This window comes from Oryzias latipes, chromosome 13 (assembly GCF_053564925.1).
Source record: "Oryzias latipes strain Hd-rR chromosome 13, Olatipes_Hd-rR_3.1".
NCBI classification, from domain to species: domain Eukaryota; kingdom Metazoa; phylum Chordata; class Actinopteri; order Beloniformes; family Adrianichthyidae; genus Oryzias; species Oryzias latipes.
Genome location: NC_136249.1, coordinates 15,457,997 through 15,480,520, shown reverse-complemented (window position 1 = coordinate 15,480,520; position 22,524 = coordinate 15,457,997). Strand labels below are relative to the sequence as shown.

At 37.7% G+C, this 22,524-nt stretch overlaps 2 protein-coding genes across 9 annotated transcripts in view; one reads left to right on the top strand and one right to left on the bottom strand.

Annotated features, from left to right (window-relative positions):
• Positions 1 to 248: 248 nt before the first annotated feature.
• On the top strand, positions 249 to 7,419 carry msantd4 (Myb/SANT-like DNA-binding domain containing 4 with coiled-coils). 2 transcript variants are annotated; one of them, XM_011482779.3, is made up of 6 exons: positions 249 to 376; positions 1,319 to 1,654; positions 1,848 to 1,955; positions 3,360 to 3,455; positions 3,991 to 4,266; positions 5,040 to 7,419. In XM_011482779.3, exons 2-6 carry the CDS (start codon positions 1,649 to 1,651, stop codon positions 5,754 to 5,756), a joined length of 1,203 nt encoding a protein of 400 aa, XP_011481081.1. In that variant the 5' UTR covers positions 249 to 376; positions 1,319 to 1,648; the 3' UTR covers positions 5,757 to 7,419. The 2 variants fall into 2 exon arrangements, with proteins under 2 accessions (XP_011481081.1, XP_011481079.1); XM_011482777.3 differs by lacking the exon at positions 249 to 376 and having other exon boundaries at positions 1,439 to 1,654; positions 1,809 to 1,955.
• A 5,765-nt stretch (positions 7,420 to 13,184) lies between these two features.
• gria4a (glutamate receptor, ionotropic, AMPA 4a) overlaps positions 13,185 to 22,524 on the bottom strand; it is a 218,384-nt gene continuing 209,044 nt past the window's right edge. For 2 of the 7 annotated variants that reach the window (XR_013647093.1, XM_078929485.1), the window contains exons 17-19: positions 22,250 to 22,364; positions 20,669 to 20,806; positions 15,948 to 16,194 (exon numbers count right to left, since the gene is read on the bottom strand). Coding sequence is in view for 5 of the 7 variants with exons in the window: in XM_078929485.1 (XP_078785611.1) it covers positions 16,030 to 16,194; positions 20,669 to 20,806; positions 22,250 to 22,364 (418 nt within the window). In the remaining 2 variants the exon portion in view is untranslated. Of the gene's footprint in view, positions 16,195 to 20,558; positions 22,365 to 22,524 lie in introns of all 7 variants that reach the window. The other 5 variants (XM_023961798.2, XM_023961794.2, XM_023961797.2 and 2 more) reach the window with 5 other exon arrangements.

Below are 22,524 nucleotides of genomic sequence, written 5' to 3'. Positions count from 1 at the left end.
CGCACAGATTTCTTCATTTAAGCCTGACATCATTGCTAGAATTCAGACCAAAAGCAGTCCTATAAAACTAAATAAGGTTAAGAAAGATGCAGTACGGTATTAGTGCTGATTATCAACTCTATATTTCTCTAGAATATGGCAATATTTGTGTACACATACGGAACCGAATCATTTAAAGAAAATAAATGACAAACGTTTTATTAAGTAAAATGACCAAAGTAAGCTATACTTTTCAATTAATAAACCATATCTACTCCAGGTATAAATCTCAATTTCACCAATGGTAACGCACTGTCAACAAAGTCCGACGGATCTTGAAAGCAGCATAGAAATTGTATTGCAACGATGTTGTGAATGCGGTCCATTTGTGCGAGAGGTGAGTGCTTTTCACTGGATGTTGCATTAAAAACGCTGCAGGAAATGCATGCAAGACCAATACAGCATTCGACTGTTAGATGTGATCATTTATTTGTACGATGCTCTTACAGAATTTTAAAAGCAACAGAATATTCGAATAAAACGTTGTTTCCTCTAAAAATCTATGTAACCTGCAAACAACCGTAACAATAACATGCAAACGTGTTGCCTGCTTTCCACAAAAACGTTTTTGCCAACATTACTTTGCATGCAAAAATGTTCTGTACCATTTGTAATTGTTTTATATAGCCCCAAAGCCCAAAGATGATTCTTTTTATTATTACAACCAAAATTAAGCCAATACAGTGTATTTTACTTGTGGTTACTTCTATTTTTCTTAATAGTTATGAACAACCTTCTTGTTTTCAGAATAATACACATAGTTTTAAATAATGTTTGTTTACAAAAGAATGTTTTGCAATACCAAAAGTGACCATCCGTCTAATTTATATTTAAATAGAAAAAAATGGTTGCCATCCTATAATAATTTCAAACTTCCTTTGGATATCCCCAATTCACGTGTTTTTTATTATTATTATTTTTAGTAGATTTTGAACAATCTTTTTCAGTACCATAGCATAAGAGATTTCTGGCCATTTTTTTTTTTTTGGGAAAGGGTTGTTCACCATGTTAAAAGTTAATGTGTGCAAATTTTGATGAGTTTTGTACAATGTGGCAAGGGTGACATTTTTGCTCAAATGTGCAGCAAAAAAGAAGAATTGCAAATACAAAATGGTCCTTACAGACCAAAACGGTTGTTGGACAAAATAAGAATATTTGTTCTGTTTTATTAGTAGTCCTGTCGAGCTGGAATTAATGTTTATGTAGTTTTTACTAAAAACTATCGTTTATTAAAATGTTATCACACTTAGTGCTACTAAACTGTTTGTGTATGTTTCAGGAGGATGACTGTATTCTCCCAGCCGGCTGTACTCGCTCACCTGGCTGCTTCCAGTTTTATGAAATAAAGGATTGAGCATCCTGTGAGCTTTCTTATGGAAACTACCTTGAAACAATAAATGCATCGGATCTAAAGTTCGTGTGAACTATTCACACGAACTGAGAGCAAAGAAAGTCTCAGATGCTGCTCTCCTCCAGCCTACCTGCTGGGATCTCTGCTCTCAACACGTTTATGTTCAGTAGAAGCTGCTTTTCCTGTAACAGCTGGGATCTTTCCACGGGGAAGCCAAGAACTTCCCACTGACTACCCAAGTCCTTTGTGGATGGGAACATGCCGGTACTGTTTGGCAAACAGCCATGCCTCTGCACCTTTGAGGACTTAGCCCTCCTTATATTTTATTCTGTGATCTGTTCATCTCCTTATTCAGCACCTTCATTTCTCTTCCAAATGTGTTTCTCATTCTACAATTCCATACCTTTCCTTGCATCAGTTTAATTCCTTCCCTGCTGCCAAACTGGATTTCCTGCAGGTTAAGCATTTGAAGAGGAAAAGGAAGAGCAACTACAGCGTTCGGGAAACACAGACTCTGATCAGTGAGATCCACAAGAGGAGAGAGGTGCTGTTCTCCAGACAGCAGGTGCAAGTCTTCTATCTTTTATTTGGGCTTTTACACATGTTCAACCTATTTTTGTGTATACACCTGATTGGAAAAGTAAAAAGTATTAAGTAGAAGAAGATACATATTCACATGCATACATAATGTAAATGATGCAATTACTCTTGATCACAAATAGACATATTTGTACTTACACACACAATGCATGACACACTGAATCCATTGAATGTAAAGTTTGTCAAAATATGTATTAGTTGCTTGAAAAGCAGTGGGTGGAAGTGAACTTATAATATCCCACCACTGTTAGGGGGGGGCGCAAAACAGTTTCTTTTTCCTAGGGGGGCCTTGCAAAATATAATTTAGAAGCACTGGTATAACAGATGATAAAAGACATTATATATAAAAGACATTATACATATTAGTAGTCCACATAAACCACAATCAATTTCATTGGTCTTTTACAATTTTACATAAAACCCCTCTGGAGTTTGTTCAATACTTTTAAGAATTGGTTTAGCAATATCTGAGATTACATCACAAAAGCAATCGCGTCCGGCTTCTCTACCATTTGTTAATTTCTGATAATGGACAGTTCGTCGGACAATATAATTTACTTTTTTTATTGTTTATAGATTTTTAAACTACCACACTGCTAAAATTATTTATTATGAAAGTAAAAAGAACCTTGTTTCAAAAAAATTTCGTATTTTCTGTCGTGTGATAAAAATTATCTCATCAAATAAAATTTTCAATAGAAAAATAACCTTAGTTAAAGAAAACATGTCTTATTGACTATATTTTATTTCTTAAAATAATAATTCTTGGTAAGACCATCATTTTTCCTACCCACATTGGCAGATTATTTATGTATTTAAATAAGGGTTTTTTCAATTTTAAGAATTTTTGACTTATTTCTAGGGGGTCTTTTTTTGCAGTGCAAGGAAAAATATTTGATCTCCAATTTTCTGTTTTGTTTTCTGCAGAAAAATGATCACTTCACAGTTTCAGCGCATGGATTGCAACTGCAAGACACAAAATAACAACAACAACAAAAATCAGAAAAATACATTTGAAAAAAGTAAAAATATTTAAGTCTTAATAAGCACAAAATTCAATAAATGTAATTTTTAACACAATGACTTATAATTAAGGTTGTCGTAAAACGGGTTACAAAAGATTAAAAACATCAAATGATGATGTTTTAAAAAATGTCTTTATAAAGGTAACAAGCTGAATTTAGAAGCACTCCCCTTAAGAGTCGTTATCTGTAAAGAGGATACCTGGCTTTGAAAGTAATCAGTCAGATTTAAACTCTCCACTATGACCAAAGATGTCTAAGATAATACTGCAAGACAATACTGACATTTATTCTATATTGTATATAACAGAAACTTACATTTTCCTTTAATCTGCTCATTTGAACAGAATACAGCAATCAATGAACTGAAGAGGCGGGCATGGGAGGAAGTGGCTCAGTGTGTGACCTCGCTGGGGGAGGGGGAGATTCGCACGGCTGCTGAGGTGTGTTTACCTGTGCTCACCACACCTAACTACAATTTTTGCTTTTTTTAAAGTCCTGTCCAGCAGCTGAGCAAACATATTAGAGCTGCACAATTTTGGTGCTGCAAAAGGGGTTATAAATCTTTAGACACACGACGTGTATATTTGTATAAACCCCTTTTGTACTTAAGGCTAAGGTTTATTTATATTAAATATGCCTGCCTACATTTCTTGTTGGATGGAAAAAAAGAAGAGAGAAAGGAGAGAGTGAGACGATAGATGTAGGTTAGGGGACAAAAGGAAAAAAGGGGATTAAAAAGTCGGACGAGAATTAATAGGAGGGCAAAAAGAGACAGCAAGTTGGTGGAGGTTTATCATTATTCCTGTAAAATGTAGATGTTTGTCAAAAGGGTTGGGGCTGTCCACAGACACACTTTAGCCTTGTTTCTAACTGTAGACAGTTCGAACCAGATTGTTGAATTGAAATTCCCCTTTACATTGTTGCTAACTGAGCTCTTTGAAGCACTAATGTCTTTGCTTCATGACTGTTGCACAGGTAAAGCGTCGTTATCTCGACTGGCGTGCACTGATGAAGAAAAAAAGGCTAAAGACGGAGATCTCTCTGTCTTCCTCCTCCCCGTCTCTGACCATAAAGACGGAGTATGATCATTCATCACCGGAGCACGAAGCCGCCTCTGTGGGTTCTGGCTGTGATCAGCTGCTGGACCTCTCAGGGTTCCCTAAAGACTGGCCGGAGCTGGAGACCCTTGGCGAGCAGAGTGAGATGACCCCTCTGGACGTAAAGATGGAAGAGGAGATCATTGAAAACAGAGTATGAAACAAAAATGCAGCAAAAACACAAAAGGGTCTCCAGCAGAGCAGTACTTATTAAAAGCTGCTGCTTCTAAATAAAGTCAAAATGGATCTATGCAAAGTCATTTGCCTTTTAATAAACACTACATAAAGGCAAACTGTAAAGATAAGTATTCCTAACTTCTTATTTTTAATATCAGCATTAGCAGATGTTTGCAAAACTCACAGGGATTAAGCAGCACTTCATGCAGGTCAAGTGGCTCCTCATTCTGGTTTGCAACCAAGTTCAAATGGTTTAAAAGGATTATACGGAGAGAATGTTAATTCCTGATTTAATTAAAGACCATCATTTAACTGTTGGTCTGACTGTTTTGTAATTGCTGTAAAATATTTTTGCATATTAAACCATGGTCTACCTTAGACTGATACTTTTAATTAAACTGAATTAAATATATTTATGACAAATCCTGAGCAAGACTCTTCAAACCATTTTAATAAGAAGAGATCTTAGGAATGCGAATAATCAATTTTCTCATACCGACCCATCAAAGTCTCTCTGACTTTGATATTTCATGTAGCCCACTTGCATGCCCCCCACAGGTTTGAACATTTTTCACCCGCAGACAGTCCGTGTCCACCCGTAAGGGAGGTGGTGACTAAGTGTGATCAAAGCTTTACCTGCCTTTTCTGATAAAACACATCTCTTTTGATGATCAAAGTTTTTTCCTGTCTTGTCAACTTGTGTTTCTACCTTCTCCAGTTCTTCCGCATCAATCTTTCTCTCCTTTCCAGCTGGACGTTGGTGTTGACGATGAGGAGGATTTCCCTCCTTTTTTCAGCTCCATTGAATCCCGTCCAGAGGGCCACGCCGGTGATGCTTACCCCTACAGTGAATTGGGTTCCTCCAAGGAGCCGACGTCCAGCACCAGCAGAGATGTGCTGCTGGACGGAGGCCTGATGGAGAAGCCGCCTGGGAATGGTTTTGGGCATCATGAGAACGTGCGAGCGGGGATTCTTCTCGCTGTGGAGAAGCAACGATTGGAGCTGGAGAGGCAACGGCTGGCCATAGAGACCGAACGCCTTTCTGTGGAGAAAGAGCGGCTAGCAGTGGAGAGGGACAGACTCCACCAAGTGGAGGTGGAAAAAGAGCGCCTGCACCTGGAGAAGGAGAGGCTACAGGTGGAAAGAGACCGGCTGAGGCTTCTGCTTGTTGGCCAGTCAGAGCAGATCGACTCATCTTTCAACTTTTCCCAGCAAGGCCCACCATCCTCTTCCTCATCTTTGTCCTCCTGTAGCAACCGGCAGGGGGTGAAGGGAAGCAAAGGCTGGATGTCAGTGGTGGATCTGGAGACTGAAAAGATCAACCTGGAGAAGGAGAGGCTTAATCTAGAGAAGGAAAGGCTGCAGTTCTTTAAGTTTGAGAGCGGGAGACTGCAAATTGAAAGAGAACGTCTGCAAGTAGAAAAAGAGAGGATGCAGCTGCAAGACAGTCATTCAGTTAAAGGCTGATATGAACAAGACGAGGAAGACTATGTGACATTATCCCAATGTCTTCAGCAGCAGCAAGAAGAAAGATTCAGGATGTGCAAACTCTGGATTTGGAGATCATGCAAGTTTAAAATAAAACAATGTCTTTTGATAAAGAGGGAGACATAATTGGTGCAACATTTAAAACAAGACAAAGCTTTATAGTTAAAAATACATGTTTACCTTTTAGCATACCCCCTCATGGGTCACCACAATGAATCAGTTGTCACTGCTACGATCCATTTTTCTAATCTGAGCAACTGGATCACACCAATATTGTTCGTAATTTTTGTTGGGAGGTTGGGAGTGTGATGAGCTGTAAACTAGCAGGAGAGCATGTGAACAGAGAGCTTTCAGCAAGGGGGAGGAGAAGGTGGGAATAGTTTGCTCCATGGTGACAGTCTTGCCCGCAGAGAGGAATTTCTAATGATCTTCTGCTGCTCAGCAGAAAATATGTCCAAGAAAACAACACAGGTTTGATTGATTTTGGCTAAAAATCGCATAATCATAATTCAAAGACCACTGGGAACACTTTTAAAATAAATCAAAAGATTATTAGAGAGAGTCTTTAGGTTCAAGAACCATGCAGTGTTTATAGTAAATAAATTAAATCCAAATGAATGGTAGGTAATGGATTGTAACACACTTTTCATAGAAAGGATCTTTTTATGGAATCGTCGTGATTTTAATGTTTCAAACTGTATGGCACATTAAAAACAAAAGCACCATGAAAGCCTTTCTAAATTTAGAGTTGTTTCTGGAAACTTGTTCCACCTTTAGGCTTCAGACCAAAATCTATGTTAATGAAGTGCATTTTTAATATGCATGTGGTTGTTAGGAAGCAGGAAGGATGTTTTGTTCATTTTCAGTCTGCATGTTGCACATTTTTAATTTAATACTGTATAAGTAACATTATATGATTGATAAATAATTGATTAATTATTCTCACATGAGGATGTATCTGCATGATTTTAGGACTGAAATAAGAATTATTTTATTGGAAATCAGAAATCCAATTTATATCTATTCACATAGTAAACTTCCACTTTAACAAAAGCCTGCTAAAAAAAGTAAATAATAATAGATAAAGAAGAACTTTTAAAACAGAAATTTAAAACAAAAAGTATGATTTATAACAGATCTTCAGTATTTGTGTAACAGAAGATAATAGAAGGGAAATAGCAAATAAAGAAAATACTTCCTTCATAAAAATGAAATGAAGTAATAAATGAAAGAAAGGGTCGTGTTCATGTCTGTTTGGAATACACAGAATGAACACAAAGCCATTGTGATTATGAGAGAAGTGTTTTTGTTGTGAACAGTTTGTTTCCTGGCTGCTGCAGGTCTTTCACATTCATTTCTTGTTTCCTTATTTTTTAACAGGCTCAGTGGACAGAGCGCAAGGCAGCTGAAAACATCAGAATCTGAGAGGATGTACTTTACAATTGCATTTTGTAAAAATTGGTTTCAGAGAATCTGAACTTTTCTGTGAGGAGAAAACCCATATTCATAACATCTTCAGTGAGCCAATAATAGTAAAAGAAAGGGCAGCTAAACATAATAATGTTGTCATTTATGCTTCACTTTTGATGTCAACAAAATAGGTTAAATGTGTATAATTGAAAAATAAATGTTATTACTGATACACTTTGTTTTATTGTTATTATTGTGTTCTGATAATTCAATTTTAGTGACTATTTTCTTTTTTTCAGCAAAAGTTAATAAATGTTGTCACTTTTTCACATGTTTCTTGTATGATTTGACATTTATATATATATTACATATTTCTGGAGTTCTGACATTTTTATTGTGCTAAAATAAGACAGAACTAAGATGAGTTCAGAATCAAAAATTCTAATAAGAAAAGTGATGTTCAAATTAGGGTTTTACTACGAAAAGAGAAAAATCTTGAAATCTTGGCTTATTTTAAATTGTATTTTTTCTATCGTTTTTATCTGTTTATTCTATTTTTATTCATTTTATTGGTGTACTTTGTTTTTTATTTTGTATGGTAATCTTTTGTTTGGTTTTTGGTCACTGTACAGCACTTTGGAAACTGCCTGTTTGAGAAATGTGCTATTAAAATAAAGTGGATTGGATTGGATTGGCTATCCAATGACAGCCTGCGAAAACTGAATCTTAAGAAAGCAAAAACTCTTTTTTCGAGAACAATTGTCTTATTGTAAGAAAAACAATCTAATCAAGAAAGTTTTTCAATTGCAAAATAATCTTAATTTAAGAAAATACCTCTTAATTAAAAAAAAAAAAAAAATCTTCTCGTACGCTGTTGGCAAAGTTTTTCAAGAGGACCTGGTTGCAGACAACATGGCAACCTGACATCATTAGCTGTAACCGGAAGTCCCCCCCCCCCACACACACACACACATATTGGTTGGAAAATATTCTTTTTGTGGTCCAACAATAATAATTTAACTTGCGACCCTGATTAGGTTTGTTTTTTTAGGTTTAGGTGTCAACACTCCTTACTCAATCGACGTGTATCAGCTGACTGGCATAGAAAAGCAGCTTTGTGCCCGGAGGCAACACTTCAAAGCAGCTTTTCCCCGACATGCATATGGTGTCTTACATACTGGTGCAAAGCCACAACAGAATACCCCTTGTGCTATCTTAGATGACCCCATCCTTACATTGACTATTACTCACTTCTTGCACACTGAACATAAAAAAGTTTTAATAAAAGGTGCTACATTTCTTAATTCTCATAGAATTTCAAGCTAATGATGTCTGGGGACCATCTTGTCTGCAACCTGGCCCCCCGATATTTTTTTGCTTATGTAAAGAAAAATTTTCAACTTTTAAGAATGTTTGACTTGTTTCAAGGGGCCCTGTTTTTGCATTGTGTGAGTCTATGACATCATCTGTTGGACCCTCATACAGGAAAGCCAACAAATTCAGAAGTAACACCAGGATGATAAAAAAAAAAGACTCTGAAATGAGAGACTTTTCCTAAACTTCCTCAGCTGCCGCACAAAGACAAACATTCATTCACAGTAAGGTCATCAAGGCAGGCAGATCAAATTGCAAAGACAAGTTTATTTTTTCCATCCTGGGGTTATACTGGTTGTGTGAGATGAAAGCTTTCCATAAAATGCTCCTCTTCCGCTCTCTCTGGGTTTAAACTTGCTCTGAAAATCCTCTGTATTGATACAAAAAAAGAAAAGAACAAAATCTCAGTCCTAGTGCTGAAGGCAGGCTTTGACTCAATAAACTGCTTCTCACTCTTCCTGCCAGTCTCTGACACATGAGAAATTTAGGCTGTCACAGAAAAACACCACTATATTTCAACCTATCTGACTCTTTGTAACCCTTGTGCTATCCTAGGCACTTTAACATTGGGAGTTGGGTCATTTAGACCCACTAGACTGTGCTTTAAACCTTTTTTCTTCAATAATTTGTGATCTTCACTGGTGTCCATGGATTACATGAAATCCTCTCCACCTTTATCCACCTTTATCGTGGTAGGGAGAACACGTCAATGTAAGGGTGGGGTCATCTAAGATAGCACAAGGGTTAATGCAGTAGTGCTTTATCTGTTACTGTTCTGACACTCAGAGTTTGTCTGTATTTAACACAACAGAATTCCCAAAGTGCCTAGGACAGCACAAGGGGTTACGCTCATAAGACTTTTCAAGTCTTTTCCTTGAAAGTGGTCGCTTGAACACACATCTCTGAGGTGGGGTGAATGTAGCTTCAAAGACTTCATTCATTCAATTTCTACAAAAATTCCTTTTAGCAGATTTATCAATCCATGTAAGTTTGTAGTTCTAGTTTAAAAAGAAACAAAACAGATGTGAAGCAACTAGGACTGAACTTTATGGAACTTCAATGTGAATGGATTTGCCATTAATTCTTGTTTACTTATTTGTTTGCTCACAAATTTATTTACACTTGAATGTCTTACAAGGAAGCTGGAAAACTTCTGCTGTACTGTTCAGTACTCAGGTAACTATAGTTGAAGTTTTGACAAAGTATGTCCTGGATCGATTTTAGGTCAGTGAATCGTATCGGCAACCACAAATTATGATATAAACTGTTGTTAAAATGAATCGTTACATCACTACAGATAAATGCATTTGAGAATAAATCTTGACCGTAAATAAAAATATAGACAGGACTTTGAGGTAAAAATATTTGAATTGATAATTTTACTAAAGAACTTCACAAATGCAGAAAATGCACCTCCTTTCTCATTTTCTTCTTCTCTTCTTTTAATTTCATCTTAAAACAACTAAAACAACTTCATCCTCTCTTGCATTCTTCCTCTTGAACAATCTTCCCTGCATTGTTATTTTTTCAATGACTTTTTCAAACATAAATACCGGTACTTTGTTTTGCTGCATTTTTCCCTTCTACCACAGTTATTGGTTTTATCATGAACTATCAATCACAAATGTTCAGAAAACTGTCTGAATCATTTATTGATTTTTCCTATCACGTTGCAAACTACCCAGCCTCCAACTTCCATAAAGATATGTCAACTTGACTGTGATTGAATTGATTGACCTTGCACCACAAATCAGGTACCCTTTCAGTCGCTAATGCTGAGTGTGTTTGTTTAGGGAAGTGAGAGAATTAGTGGATAACGTGAGAGGAGAGAGGGATGTAAATCACATTTTGTAGCGATGATAAGACACTCAAAACTTTGAGATAAAGTGCTGCCTGGTTCACAGTTTTAGCTGCATTACTGGTAGTTTTAGCCTGCAGCTGCTTCTGCATGTGTGTTAAAGCAGCAAAGAGCGGCCACAAAGCTGATCTTCCAGCCAGTACGCCGTACCACTGTGAGATATTATATCGGTACACAGTACTGGACCGTAGCAGCTTAATTTTAGCCCTGGTTGTGACACATAGAATTGTAATTTCTACCTTGATCTTTAGCCTCTTATTGAATGAGATACAAACCGATGCTACCAACAAGTTATTTGTCTTTTTTATTAAACTTTTTAGATCTAAATAGGAAATATATTATTCTCACTACACTGAGTTTATAGGATTTCTTACTGATAATTTATTTGTTGTTATCTCTTGGTTTACCCAACTGACTCACTTGCTTCGGCTCCCACTTATCCTAAAATAAAGACCATTGGCCACTAGTGAGCGGCAACAACAAAAAAGAGCTCTGATGACTCTCTGTGTGGCTTTTTGTTTTCTGTCTCATACACAAGGGTTGCCTGAAGGGAGAAGTTTTCATGGCAGAGATCTCAGATTTGACACAGTGCTCTAAATGAGAAAGATGCAAACACAAGGAAACAAATACAGAACACATCTGTAGATAAGAAATGCAGAGGAAGTAAACAATTGGATAAACCAAGCTCAAAAATCTAAGAATGAATTGAGACTTTTTATTTCCCTTAAAGATGAAAAAAATGTTTGAGGGCAAAGTGTAAGAAGTTACACATGGAGGTGCAAGGTTAAAAGGGCAGCATGGATTTTCTAAAAATGGTTATTTCACTTGGGTAAATGGGAAACACTTGTCAGTAATAACCCTGTGTGGTATGAGTGCAGGCCTGTGTGTGTGTGTGTTTGTGAAAACCAGATGGGAAATGCTTGTCAGTGATGGCTTTGTATCAGGAGTGTTGAGTCCCAGAGGACAGAAAAGGAGCTCAAATGAATCACAGCATGGTGCATCTAGTGCATGGTGCATCTCCATCTACAAGGAACGAAAAATGTGAGTCTTTAGATTCCAATAAAATATAACAATTTCCCTTACTCAGAGGAAACGTAGATATTAAGATTCTCAACAGTCATTCCTGACAAATTTGTCCAGTATGCTTTATGTCTGTCAAAGGACCTCCTCCCAACTCAATAACTGTGTAACGGCTGGCATTTGGGTGGCGTTTCAGCTAAAAGAATCTTCATGGTGTAGAGAGTAACTCAACTTAGGTTTTTTTTAAGAGGGCTGGACACTGTTTCTGAGGGAAATCTTTGCCACCCTGCGAAGGAAAGTCTTTTCTACTGTGATCTGTAGTCACAGCCTTGTCCATGTCTACAAAACACAGATGTACCAGACGGGCAAGCTCCTTAAATTGTTTGAAGACCTACTCCACTGGAAATGGTGTTTCTGGTGTTCTTAACATGTTCTTGTAGCATTTTTCTCATGATGGAGCACATTAATGAAGAAAACGAAGTTTAAAATTGCATTCCCTCATTCAAATCGTTGTCAACTAGGAGTTGACGAAAAAAAGGCCATTTGAAAAAGCGCATACCGTATTTGTGAGGTACAAAATACATGAAGTTAGCCAAGAGCTCCCTGCGCTGCATAAACAAAGAGCTCTCAGCAACAGGGAGGGGAAGGGGGGCAGGGTTGCTCAGGTCCTGGCCTTCACTAAGAAGTGAGTTTCTAATGAACTACTTCCAATCTGCAGAAACAATGTAATTGAAAACTGCATGATTTGGCCTGAAACCTCCCCAGGGAAATGCCAGAGCCGCCTCAATTGGCTCAGTTGGCAATTTTCTCATTTGTCTTTTGCCTAATTTTACAAGAAAAATGATCATTTCTGTATTTTTCTGTAGCTTGCACGTGTATTTACTCACTATGCATTTTTCCTTATTGAACAACAAAAAGACAATTAGCACCAGAGAGTGAAAAAAAACACACAAAGACAGACCACAAATTCAGAATTAATGTTTTACTAAAAAAGAAACATGGCAAAAAAGACAATGAAACAGGGTGTTAAAGCCAGCGCCGACGGACATTTGCTGTGTTTGTGAAATCATCTTGGGGTTGGAAAAAAAATCAGTCTCAAAGAACCAAGTAAAAACCATTTGCATTGTTCAGAAATACACTTTAGAGACCTTCTTCAGGTGCATCTGCAGCTGTACTGATCTTAGGTCAAAAAGAGAGAGCTTTAAAAACTGCTGCTTAGGTCATGAAAAGTTACTGTTTGCTGTTTGAAAAAGAGGACTATTAAATCTTATGTTTTCTTTGTTCATTATTGTTTGTCAATTTACTTTGAGATGCATATAAAGTTGTTTAAACCATTGACTGTTTGTAAGAACTATAGAGTGAGTGAGTGTGATGTTACCCATAGAAAGCTGTTCACTTTCAGCTCTAACAAAATGAAGCCAATTCAGTCGCCATTTTCTGTGATACAGATGCCGCCATGTTGGAGCCAGACATTGTCAATAAGCAGTGATTGGTCTGAGGTGTCGTTTCTATGGCAACCACTCCAGTTAATCAGGAGTGAGCTTGTTGGAAGTCCACACCCATTCCACTAGAAAGCCGGCCACACCAAATCTGTGAATGAAATGTTTGAACATTGGACTTGGGGCCAGCAGGCTCCACCTACTTTAATTAAAGCATCTGATTGGTCAATTTATAATGTGACTTGCACTACAGAAAAAAATGAGGATTACGAAGAACATGTCAAAAAGGTACGAGAGCAAGAAGGCTTTTTCTGACAAATAGAATAGTTGTTTTTCTCTCTCAATAGAAGTCTATGGGATTTTGGCATCTTGGAGCCAGCGGGTACTTTCTGTTTGGAACGCTATGGGAGGGGTCATTCAGTCCAATTCTCATACACAAAACACGGTTGTGACATATGATGAGGAGAAACCATTCCGTTTACTGCATTAACAAAAAAAAAACTTTAGATCAGTTCTTTAAGTCAGAAAAACATCACCAGCCCCGATCTTTGATGCAATCTTTCTTCACCTTACTCATGACAACAGAAAATGTTTTAATGTTGAAGATGATTTGCAATTGTGTGTGAATTTAACAAAGTTACAGGGCATAAGGAATGCAACTTGAAGGAAAAGACAGCTACCACAAATGTTTCAAGTTGGTAATCCATCCTCATTTTGTTATTTAGATTTTTTTCCACTGAGGCATAAAAAGACTCCTGCAACTGATGATTTACTAAAAGTCAAGGACGTTGGACAAAACTGGGAGCCAGGGTTGTGGAGAGTTAAAAACAATGTCAGTGGGACAAGCAAGAGGCATAGGAAGGGCAAAAAAGACCGAAAAAACTGTAGCGTGACACAATATAATAAAGTTAATACCACCATAGAGCATAATGGTAGTATTGTAAGTCTATTGGGAATATTTTTTTCAAATGATATGTACTTTTTGTTTCCAGGGCCAGCAGTAATTTAAAAAAACCTATGACGATACTTATACTAACGAATCGATTGGAACCCTGTTGAACTCAGAATCATGTTTCCGTCTGTAGCTGACTTTTATGTTGTGAGAAACCAACACAAATGCTCTTAGGCGACATAAAAAAAAATCCCCAAAAAAACATTACAAATGTTATACTTGCAAAATGTCAGGCTGCATTGTTCCCTGCACTACAGCAGTCACCTCAGCCCTTCCACTGCATTTAAATGGATTTCCTTTCAGTGGGCCAAACGCATGAGCATTTCCATGTTTTGTTGGAGGGCTCTAAGCCCACGCATGTGCACACACACACACACACAATTACACAGGCACACACACAGACTTTCCGAAAAACAAAAAAAAAAAGGATTTTGGTGATAAAAACACTTCAGACAATAAAAACTAGTGAATAAGTAATGGCGCTTGAGTGATCACTCCAAGCTGACCCTGTGTTTGCAACAACGGATGTGTGTGCATTTTGTGTGTTCCCCTTATGAGTGCCATGAGGACATTCAGTGTGGAGTGGAACACACAAAGACGGGGGCATATCAATGTTCTCAAGTTATCAAAAAAACAGCCATATAACAAAACGTATGCCATGGCCTTTAACAATCAGTGATCAATGTTTTCTATAGCTCTCTATAGACGTATAGATATATATATATATATATATTTATATTTATTTGCATTATATATAATATGTAGAATTATAAAAAAAGTACTTAATTACAAGCGTTTTTGTTTTCTTTTCTATTCATTATTGCAATGAAATTTTTACCTAGTATGATTAAAAAGACATGTGGCCTCTGTTTTGCTACTCAGGTATTTACAAGAGTTCTAAAAAGCAAGCTTTTATTTTGATATGGTGCCTCTTCCCAGCCACTGCGAGAGGACCTCCAGGGAAAACCTAACTGGAAAACGAACCAGGAAGTCTTTACAATTAAAATGAAAGGAAGGGGGCCTAGCTCTGTGGTTCTCAGCCCCATCAAAGCCAGTATAAACAGAGACACCTAGATTTTGGACAAACCTGCAAAGAAATTTTTGATTTGTCTTTTTAATTGCTTGTTAGAAAAAATGTCAGTGAATTATTTTTAAAATCCTGTGTGTGGCTGAGAAACTGTTTTCCTTTTTTTTTTTTTTTTTAAATCTTAACACTAAATATACAGTTCAAACTTTGCCTTGGCCACTCTTTAATGGGTAACAACCACTTTGTGTTCTAGGATCTCTACAGTCATGACGATGCTGCTGCTGCTGATGAAGGGCTTCGTTGCAACAGTGTCTGCTTCAAAAGCCCTGCTTGTTTTGTGGATTTTAACACTACACCTGTAATTGTTGATTATCTTGCTGACTCACAAGCAAGAATCCATTTCTATGAGTGGTAAGAAAGCATTTTGATTCACTTTGAAGGTTTCATGGTAAAGAAACAGGTTTGCACAGTCTGAAAGTTCAAGCTTACAGTTTTCTGGTCTCCTAAGAGTTATAATACCTGGCACTCAATTGTTGCAGGCTGGTTAAGGTGATAATAATGATGATGATGATGAAGATGATGATGAAAACAATATTTTTAGTTTTAGTAAGGCGTCGTCCGGGGATACGGCTTCATTGCGTGTCAATATGAACAGAGCAGGAGAAGAATTGTTTGGTTGTTTTTTTTTTTTTTGTTTTGTTTGTTTATAATCATAAGCTGCGATCTTCTTTTTATCGTCATGTGATTCAGCTTTGCTTCCATCCATCTATTTTCTCAACTTGCTCCTTCCTTTTAATGTTCGTAGGGTGGAGGGGTCAGGAGCCCACACAAATCCATGTCTTTCAATGCTGGCGTTCTTATTTGTACGAAAATTCCCCCCTGAAAGTAAGAAAAAGTAAAGTTGCAGGCAGGTGCGATGGAGCTGACTTTCTCGTACACACTTCCCTCCACAGTTTAAGTTCACTTGTCTGCTGTAAAAGGAGTCAGTTGTCCTTGGAGGGTGTAATGACTATGGGAAGCTTGTGTATTCAAAAGTGTAAAAATGTAACTCTGTCTGAACTACGGGATTTTTTTCTTAATGTTTCTGTCATTTTGCGATGATGGAGTGGCTGCATGTAGATGTGAAGTCTCCATGGTTCATGTCGTTAAGGCACGTCTGGTGTTTTTGGTTTTCAGGGCAGTCCGGAGGAGACCACAGCAAGTCCAGGGTGTCGAAAGGAGGCGTGGCCAGCATGCACGGCTTTGGGGCAATCCGGCGTCAGGACACGGCCATTCTCCCCCACACTTCCTGTGATGGACAGACGGGCCTTGTTCCGCATGGCTTCAGAGAAAGACAGCTGGGGAGGGTGGAGACAGCAGAGTAGATCCATGTAAAGAAAAAACCCCACAGTCACGGGCGTGTGAAAACTGCACTTCATTCACAGAAGGACAAAAAAAGACACTTTATTTTACACACACACATGCACATGCATGTGCCTGTGCACACACTATGCAGAAGGAAATGTCCAAGGGTGCAATCACACAATGGAGACATCTTATTTTTTTGCAACATACTTTCTTTTTCTATTAGGAATTCAGGTCTATTGTTAACAAAATTAACTACCGATAAAGCAGGTAAAAACGTAACTTTTTTGAGCTATTCATTATTTTTTATTAATTTATTTTTTTACTTGTTTTATTGTTTAGTATAGATATAAATAAACTTTGAGCTTTGAATCTAAGTTTTAAAATAATTCAAACACTTTCGTAATGTATATAAAAACAAGATCACAATTTATTTTACTGAAGCAAGTATTTAACAAAGAAAAACAAGTATCTTCAGTTATAGCTCAAGCTAGCAGAATAAAGGTAAATTGGCCTTTCAATACAAAGTATTTTCTGATGCATTTAAAAGGGTTTCCATGAATAGTTCCTATACATTTTTCCGATTTTGGCTATTATAATAAATATAATGTACATATTTATTTACATGATAGGAATGTTTTACATTTGCATTATTCTTATATTATGATGTCATTGAAAAGGGCATCGAAGGATTCCAAACTTATAGACCTACCCTGAAGAAAACAGTGTTCGTGATGTTTTTAATGCGCTTTTTCTGATTATGGAGGACGTATACTGTATGAAAAATTGGTCTTAAAATTGCGTTTCTGAGTATCTTTATTCAAATTGCAGTGACTCAGGAACAGATGAAAAAATGATCATTTGAAAAAGCCTTTATATGTGACGTAGAAAATAAGGTCCCTGCTCTGCTCCATTCTGATGTATCCACTTTTAGACAAAAACATCCACGTACGTCTTTGTTTTCCTCGTCTGAGCTGTTATCTACGGAGCCCTTGTCCTGATATTAAAATATATCTTGTTCCCACAGATTAATATCTTGTTCCCTTAGATTATTATCTCGTTCGTACGAAATACTATTCCGTTCCCACAAGATACTATTCCGTTCCCACAGGATACTATTGCGTTCCCTCGAAATACTATCCCGTTCCCTCGAAATGAGTAACTCGTGCGAACGCAACAATTAATCCGTTCAATTAAATCTGTTCTCTAAATATCCTCCGTGTCTTCAATGCAATGTAATGAGACACAGACAGACAGAAATGTGAAGGTATCTGCTGTAAATCTATGACGTAAATTAATAACAGGATCAATGATCGGCTAGTCAGTTAGCATGTATCCTTATAGCCTTCGAATGTAAAGCGACTGACTGCTAAAGTTAATAAAAGACAAGTCCTGAATATTATTATTCCTATTCGACCCTAAACTACAATATCAGCTGTCTGTCAACAGACCAGCCAGTTGCCCAAATGCCGGCATACATCAAAGAACTCTGCGGCGGCGCTAGTAGTAGCCTAGCAGGAGCTATCGTATGACAAAGCAGCCTAGTTATCATAAATCTTTTGATATTTTTCTTATATTCATTGAGACGGTAATAAAGTGATCATTTTTGTTTTTCGTGTTCCTTTTTTGAACAAATGTGGGTCACAGAGACACAGAAGTTACCGCTGAAAGCGGCTTTTGCCGGCGTACAGAGAGCATATCCGCGTGTATGATTTATGACGTGAATAATTATTGCGTTCGAACGAAATAATTATTGCGTTCGCACGAGTTAATCATTTCGAGGGAACGCAATAGTATCTTGTGGGAATGGAAAAGTATTTCGTGCGAACGAGATAATAATCTGTGGGAACAAGATATATTTTAATACCTTAATGTCAGGACACGGGCTCCGTATTTAATGGAAAATCCAGAAATTACTCATAGTGAATGGTCTCCTGAAAACCCATACATTTTTAAATTATTTTCTAATATTGTTACATGTAATCTTATTACATATACTTTTGCAAATTGAGGCCCAAAATATGTTTTCCTGAATTTACTGAACTGAAGAAAAGATGTGAATGCTCCATAAATTACACATTCAAATCGTTGAAGAGCGACATCACTGTGCAACGACACAAAACACCTCCTTTTCTTCCAGCGAAAGGAAGGCAAAGCAGGCAACAGTCAACAAACACGGACAGAGAAGACAACACATGGGTAGTAGACATCTGCATTTGGATAAACCATGCATTTGTGACTTTTGGGTTCCAGTAGTTTTAACAGGATTTGGGAAGGTGGGGGCTTTGGAGAAACAGAGGGTGCACATGAAAGAGTGACTTTTCTTTGAAGGGTTCAGATTTATAGAGGGAGTATCTGACTATACTGCTCAGAGTCGGGTGACACTTCACACAAACAGGTTACTCTGTGATGTTTCTGTTGCTTTACAGCAGTTTTTCCTGTAAACTTTCACATTTCTGACAATAACAAGATTAAATCTGAGAGGAACAGACGTTTATTTGATCCTGAGAATCTTAAGGAGTGCAGCAGCTTTTGTCAAAACAAGCACTGGCTGTTCAGAAGGAGTTTTTCTACCCTATTATCTCTAAATGACAACAGGAAAGAAAAATCGGCCTGGTTGCTTGGTCTGAAGTGTATGTCTCCAAAATAGGCTTGATTTAATAATTTCCAAGCAACTTTGAGATGCACAATTTAGGAATAATTTCATTTTGTTCCTACGGTCACGTCTGCTTTCTTCTTTTATTTGTCAATAAAGCAAATGGAAAGACAATCCCTGTTTTTTCATGATGTTCTGCTTCTTTGTAGAAGATAGTTTAACTGTTGTCATTGTGAGTCTTAAAAATTCAAGTTCTTCGGAAAACAAATTCTCCTATAAACTTTAAGGGTTGGGAAACAGTCTGGAAATATTGTCTCACATTTAGCCGTTTTCACTCCTGCATACTAAATATTGATCCTGCCAGTTATTTCAATACGAATAAAACTTTATATGGTCAATAGCTTGGTCTTCCATCACAGGAAAAGTTTGCAGACAGACCAATTCAGTAATATTTACACTAAGGGTTTCTGAAGCATCAGTCAAAAACAAGATTTACATTTTTAACATTGAGTAGCTTTTCTGTATGAAGTGTGTGTTTAATCAACTGGGTCCTCTGCTTCTGAATTTATTAAATAAACCAATGTTTTGAAAGTTTCAGGGTTTTTAAGTAAAGTAATTGTCTGGATGGGACGTCTGCAGCAGCGATGCACAACTCCAGTTTATAGATGGCACAGTGTAGGTTTGTCATATGAATGATGGGACACAGAAACACAGATAGTTCTGACTTGTCACTTCTAAAGAAATAAGCACCTTTACGGGTCAACCCCCTTAAGGGTGCTCATGACTGAGGCTTTTATGCTAACTGTCATGACTAAATGAATGATGCTCATCAGAAAGTCTTCTTCTCTCTACAGGTCTGTAGTGCAACTTACAATGTGCTGTCAGAGGACAGGACTTGCCCTTAATTAGTGGTAATGAGTAAAGTATAAACTGGTCTTAACAAGCACAGAACAGGGATGTCCATGTGTAACTCTAACACTGCAGTGTTGCCGGAGGGATCACGGAGTGCTCTAGTTAGGAGCAGCTGCTGAGCGCTCACCAGCATCAAAATATCTTAACGATGTTTTTCTTCCTAAAATGTCTGTCACATTATGACTCAAAAAAAATCTTAAAGTCAAAATCATGATAATTGCTTTCAACACTGTAGGTAATTAATTTGTTGCTTGAAGCAGTGCCAGATTTTACTAAGGAACACCACACTAACAAATTCCTGCTTTCAGTGTGGAGAACTATTCAAATAAACTCCAGCCTGATGATAGTTTGCTAAAGTTTACTGAAACTTGAAGCTGCGACACGCTAAACGGACACATCCAGACATCAAAATGTATATGGAGAAACTGGAATTGTGCATCTGTGGTTCATGGCCATGTTGGCAGTTGACTAGAATTACAATGCAGGTGCCTATTAAAGTCATAAGCCAAGAGCATCACCACCACTGTCATCTTCATCATCATCACCACTGCAGCCAAAGACAATGGAACCAAATGTGTGATCAAACAAGTCTAACCTCAAACAGCAAAACACAAACCAAATTGTGCGTCACAAGCCTGAGAAAGTAATGATTATTATGAGACGGAGCAGCCAGAACGGATAGTAGATCAGATGAGACATTAAATTGGTTCCACAATGCTTGACCACATCCTTATTGGCACATAAAGAACATGGGGCTGCTGGGACAGCCTAAACAATACAAACTCCACAGCACCACCACCATGATCAACACCACCATACCCCACCTATATGGGAGCCTCTAAATCCTACCCCTATATCTTGACCCCCTCGGAGCCGTACACGTTGTACCCCTCCCTATAAGTGGCTAGATTCTGGGTGCTGGGGGAGGGGCTGGGGCAGTGGGGGGGGCTAAGGTCCACCTTCATGCGCTTGGCTTCGGCCCGTGACTTGTAGCAGAACTCAACCAGAGCCACCAGCATGGCCAGACCCAGGCCTCCAACAAGGATGTAGAAGACCCCGGCCACATTGGACAGGCTCAGAGCCTGGGACGACTTGTCCTGAAAACACGGGGGATGGGGGTGGAGGAAGGGCAGAAGGCACGGGAGGGAATGGAAACCGGCGATTGAGCAAAAACGGGAAACAACACACAGGAAATGGAATGGTAAGGAAGGGGGAAATAGAACAAAAAGAGTAATGTGAAACAAAATGAGGTGGGGAAAAAGCAGACAAAAATAAAACAAAATATGTTAGACACAAAAAATGGATAAACAGTCAGTTTCACACATGTTAAACTGCATTTTTTTGAAATTTTCTACACTTCTAAATGAAACTACAGCTACTTGTTAATTCCACAATTACACAGTGCTTTCACAAAGAAGAGAAACTAGTATTATCTACGGCTTGGACTACTGGCACAACAGCAAAAAAACATACATATTATACATCTGTGACAGATTTACCTACATACAGTTAGTGTAAGAGTGATGTTTAAATCAAGTTCAAAGCAGGTCTTATGGAATAATTTGCCCACTGAGGTTCAATTGCAAAAGTTCCAAAATTTGTTTATTTTTTGTAAAACTTCTACATGGTTTTTCTTTTCATTTGTGACCCATTGCTCCTCATCATTGACTGTATCTGAGAACTGGAGTGAGTGAGTGTGACATCACCCATAGAAAATGGGTTACTTTACAGCCAGCAGGCACCGCCTACTTTTATTGAGGCATCTGATTGGTCAGTTAATAACTTGCATAAATTAACTACAAAAAAAAAGAAAAAATCAGGATTATCAAGAACGTGTTAAAAAAAGGTATCAGAGCAAGAAGGATTATTCTGACGAATGAGAATTAGCTGTTTAGTTCTCTATAGACATCTAGGGGATTTTGGCTTCATAGAGCCAGCAGGTACTTCCTGTTTGGAACGCCAGGTGGGGTAGGGGTCACTCAGCCCAGTTTTCAAATATGGTCAGTGCTCCTGATACATCTTAATGTTTCATACATTTATAAAAATATTCTTTTCACATCCAGTGTAAATGCTTAAATAGAGTTTAAAGTTAATCTATTCAATAATTTCTACAAAATTAAATGAATATTAATTGGTTTAACTGATTCATAAAAACGTAGAAGCCTGATAGCATAAATATAAAAGCAGAAGCTTCTGATTGGCAAATGCCACTAAAATGTGCCTAATGGTGGATTTTTAAAGATTAACCTGTAAAAAATATGCATTAAAATGAGTTTCTGTCAAAAGATGTTAGAGGTGCAATAAAAAATTGGGTTGCAACAAATTCCTGTTGTTCTAAAACAAAACAGAAAATGAAGCAAATATCTGAAAACTCTGCAGAACATGATCAAATGTTTGTTTTCCTGGAGTTTATGTAAAGCATGCTGCAGGTTAACTGAGGAACTGGTTTCAAACAGTGTCTCTAATGCAGTAATCTGGAGAATGTTCAGGATAAAACGATCAGACTGGCATTTTGCAGGCTGCTGCAGCGTGAGACTGACCTTACTTCCAGAGTCCTTGGGTCCACACTCTCCCTTGTCATACCACCATTTGTTTTTCAGTTTGTCTAAGACGCCTGCTTCACTCAGTTTCAAAACTGCAAGGTTTACCGGGGTTCTTTGCGTGTAAAAATAACATAAATAACATCATAGGTCATGTTATTTTATGTTATTATAATATTTCACATTTGCATTGTACAGCTCAGTCACATGTTAACGTTGGCTTGCATCAGGTGACCTAGCATGGATCCCACTGAGTACATGTGTGTACGCTCGGT

Excerpts from the sequence above, each read along its gene's own strand:
- msantd4 (XM_011482777.3), top strand. Across the intron at positions 3,456-3,990 it reads AGATTCGCACGGCTGCTGAG|GTAAAGCGTCGTTATCTCGA; the intron begins GTGTGTTTACCT and ends ACTGTTGCACAG. Across the intron at positions 4,267-5,039 it reads AGGAGATCATTGAAAACAGA|CTGGACGTTGGTGTTGACGA; the intron begins GTATGAAACAAA and ends TCTCCTTTCCAG.